The 3,722-nt window shown below is 34.4% G+C and overlaps 1 protein-coding gene across 1 annotated transcript; it reads right to left on the reverse strand.

Annotated features, from left to right (window-relative positions):
* Nucleotides 1-395: 395 nt before the first annotated feature.
* On the reverse strand, nucleotides 396-1,677 carry LOC104103275 (ethylene-responsive transcription factor 5-like). The gene has a single exon (XM_070197102.1). The coding sequence runs from the start codon at nucleotides 1,450-1,452 to the stop codon at nucleotides 622-624; it is 831 nt and encodes a 276-aa protein (XP_070053203.1). The 5' UTR covers nucleotides 1,453-1,677; the 3' UTR covers nucleotides 396-621.
* Between the last annotated feature and the right edge of the window lie 2,045 nt (nucleotides 1,678-3,722).

A 3,722-nucleotide genomic window follows, 5' to 3' on the forward strand; every position in this document is an offset into this window, starting at 1 on the left:
CGCGCGCACACACACACCTATATATATATATATTCCCACATATTTATAATTTTTTTTAATTTTTATGTAATTTTACCTGATTATAAATATTTACTGTAATTATATTATTTTATAAAATATTAAAAATTAAATACCTATGGGACTTACACCTTGCTGAGGCATATGTAAAACGCCTCGCCTTACGCCCACGCTTTCTAAAACAATGTTGGCAATTAAGTTAAAGAATTCACGGTAGCTTAATAATATAACACGAAGTAGTTTCAACTGAATCGTGCGAGGGGATGACTTTTGATCAAATCCGATGGAATTTTCAGGAAGATACAAACTTTCTCTTAAGAGAGAAGAATTGTCCTTTCAGCAGCAGTTACGTTGCCAGAGATAACCTTATTCATATGTTTCAGAATTCCATTTTATAAATTGAATAGATGAAGTGAACAAATTTTTTGATTGATTGCATATTTACAAGAATTAACGCTTAATCAATGAAATTGAAAAGAATTCAAGACTCAAAGACACCCCTCTTCTACACATCTTCTATTGAGTCCTAATCCCAATTCAGGGAATCACCTCAGACTTTCTTTACGGTCAGGTGCATATGTATATATACCGGTGTCCTTTTGATTATATAATGACAAGCTGAGAATAAGGCAAATGTGGAGACAATGGGGAAAGCAGCGGCATCTCAAATATACCCTTCCCATCTCCACTGTCCCAAATCGCCGACCAACTTGACGGCGTTAATGGAGTCGTAGGGACTCTTTCTTCTTCTATTTTCATTTCCTTATTGATAACGAGTTGCTCCTCATTCTCTGTTTCTCTCACCCTTTTCCGGCCTGAGTTAGCTGACTGTGGAATCTCATTATTATATTCTTGCTTAAAGTTTGCAACTTCGAGAGGGAAATTCACTATTGCTTTGTTTCCTCTAAGTTTAAACGCTGCCCTGTCATATGCCTTGGCCGCCTCTAAGGCAGTGTCAAAGGTTCCTAACCAAACCCGAGTCCCCTTTCGGTTCGGGTCACGAATTTCTGCTGCGAACTTGCCCCACGGCCTTTGCCTAACTCCTCTGTAATGCTTCTTCCCTCTTGGAACTACTTCCACTTTCTGCTGCTTCACTGGTATCGCAATGTTCAGAGAAGGCTTGCGTTCTTTGAAGCTTGTTTGCTTCCGAGAATTCAAACTCTGTTTTTGAATTGTCTCCAACTCAGAGCAGTCAAACTCTGTTTTTGAATTGTCAAAGAAGCTAGAGATTTCAAAACTGGAACTTTGGGCTGTGTCGGCATAGTTGAGAGTTGGTTCAAAAGAGAAACTCTGGTCCAGAGATTCAGAAGAGGAGGAGTTTTGGGAATAAAGGGTGGTAGGTTCAGAGCAGTAATATTCCATAAAAGCAGCATCATCAAAAAGATGCTGCCTTATCAAATCAAGTGTAGTGCAATTCTCTTGTGGTGAGGCCATTTTTGATCTGCTAATAAAACGAGGGAAAGAGAGTTGAAGAATCTAATTTCAGCTATATATATTCAAAGTGGGGAGAATATTGAGTTGATTGAGTGGAAAAAGAGAGTGTGGGGAGGATAGTTATAAAGGTCAGAAATTTGAGATGAGAAGAGGTTTCATAGGAGCCTTCTGGGGTGGAGAAACGAAGCATCCTCTGGCTCTAATCCATAAACCTTAGTGTGCTACTTTTTGTTTATCATTTCACAAAATAATATTTCCTTCTTCTCAACTTATGTGACATACAATTTAAGATTTTATTTTTTTGAAATTTATGATCTTAAACTTAATGAGTAAAAGGTTTATGAGGTCATAATATTTGTGTGTCTATAAATACTTCTAATTAAAAGTAAAATAAATTTTTTTAAGTTTAATTATTTTAAATATAAAAATAAATCATTCTAATAAGGAAAATGTGTCCATGCGAAACCAAAATGCTGATATGTGCTATTGTGTCATTTTGTTACCTTTCTTTTTCAACGATAAATGAGTCTCACCAGGGGTCCAGTTTCCAGCATGGTTCTGTATTTATCCCTATTTTACTTGCTAAATATTTATTGAAGGTCTATGCATTTTTTTTCGTTTTTTCTTTATTGTGTTAAACGATAGATGTAACACTCTAGAATATTTTTAAACTTCTATCCCTATGCAACCCCTTTGTGAAAATATTACGGGTATAATCATGTCCATTAAATATATTTGGTACAATTCAAACTGAACTTTCAATAGAAACCCAAATGTGAAACAAACAAATTAACAAAATAAATTAAACAAAAAGGAATTATGACACTTATTGAAAATATTGATGTGGAGAGTGACTACTATAGATAGGCAATTAACTTACACAGTTCAAAAAATGAATTTCAACAAACATGCAATACGTAACTAACTAAACAAAGGCATAAACAGGAAGCCGCAAGCACGTGAATTGACCCAAGGCAAAGGACCTGATCACTTGACTTTATTATTCCCTTTCGAAACATACTTTTCAACGGCTTTTGATGCTTTGTAATACTTTAATAAGTGGATAATTTTGTTAAAAAAACTAATATTGAGATAATATGATTATTAATATGATATACTATAACATATCTGACTTGTATGCAACATCAATTTTAATAAGGCAAGCAGGCATCGTTCAATTTTGCAAAAGGTTGCTTCCTATGTGTTGCTGCCTTTTATCTAGGGTGTTCAAAACCGAATCGAAACCGAAAACCGAATAGAAATCGAAACTTAATGGCTTATTGGTATCGGTTTAACGATTTAACGGACGGGGAACAGATTGAATTTTTTTTATTAACGGCTTATCGGTTTGGGGGCGGATTATTATCCGTTAACCCGTTAAGAATATATATATATATATATATATATATATATATATATATAAAATTATTTGTATCCATATTATTGAACTCGTTTACTGCTGCTCTCTAAACTTTAGAAGAAAGATTCAATTATTTATTACCAGCGTGGGAGGTTTCATAATAAACAATAGTAATACACGAATAAATAAAAAAGCAAAATAAGCACGAACCAACAACTGATTTGAATGTCTTGCAGGATGGCAACCAACTTCTTGTTATTTTTGCTAGCAATGTTGACTACTATTATGGCTCAAAAAGAACTGATTATCAACATTACTATAGTTCACAGTGTCACTGCACAATACATTAAGTAACAGAGAGTAAAGAGAATCACATGCAGACTTCTATGAGAACTAAGTATTTATTTGTTTATGAGACATCAAATAGTGTACCTCGATGGAAGCCTGCCAGCATATCATCTTGATAGAGGACATGGTAGCGAACTTCGCAACTGGATTATCGAATTGGTTAAGTTCAATCTTAACCAAGTTGTGTTTTTGTTTTTTAACAGTTTGTCATCTTCTTAAACAATAAGAAATCTATTTAAATGATACTGTTGATGTATTCTGTTGTGCACTTCTCAATCCCTTACCATCCACTTGAATGTAGTATGAGAAGATAAAAGAAGTGTTTGATATCCAGTATTTGATTATAGTAATATGGCCTCATGGTGTAATTTAGTTGATATATATGTATGAGAAATGTTGACTATATTGTTGTCTCGGGGATGTACTCCCCAATACTGTGTTGAAGTATGTTAAATTTTAATCAACTGAAACTAAACCGATAACCGCCCGATAATAGTTAAACCGATACCAGTCCGCCCGATATCTTATCAGGTGGCTAGCGGATTAATACATTTAAAAATCG

The sequence above is a fragment of the Nicotiana tomentosiformis genome, chromosome 3, assembly GCF_000390325.3.
Source record: "Nicotiana tomentosiformis chromosome 3, ASM39032v3, whole genome shotgun sequence".
NCBI lineage: Eukaryota > Viridiplantae > Streptophyta > Magnoliopsida > Solanales > Solanaceae > Nicotiana > Nicotiana tomentosiformis.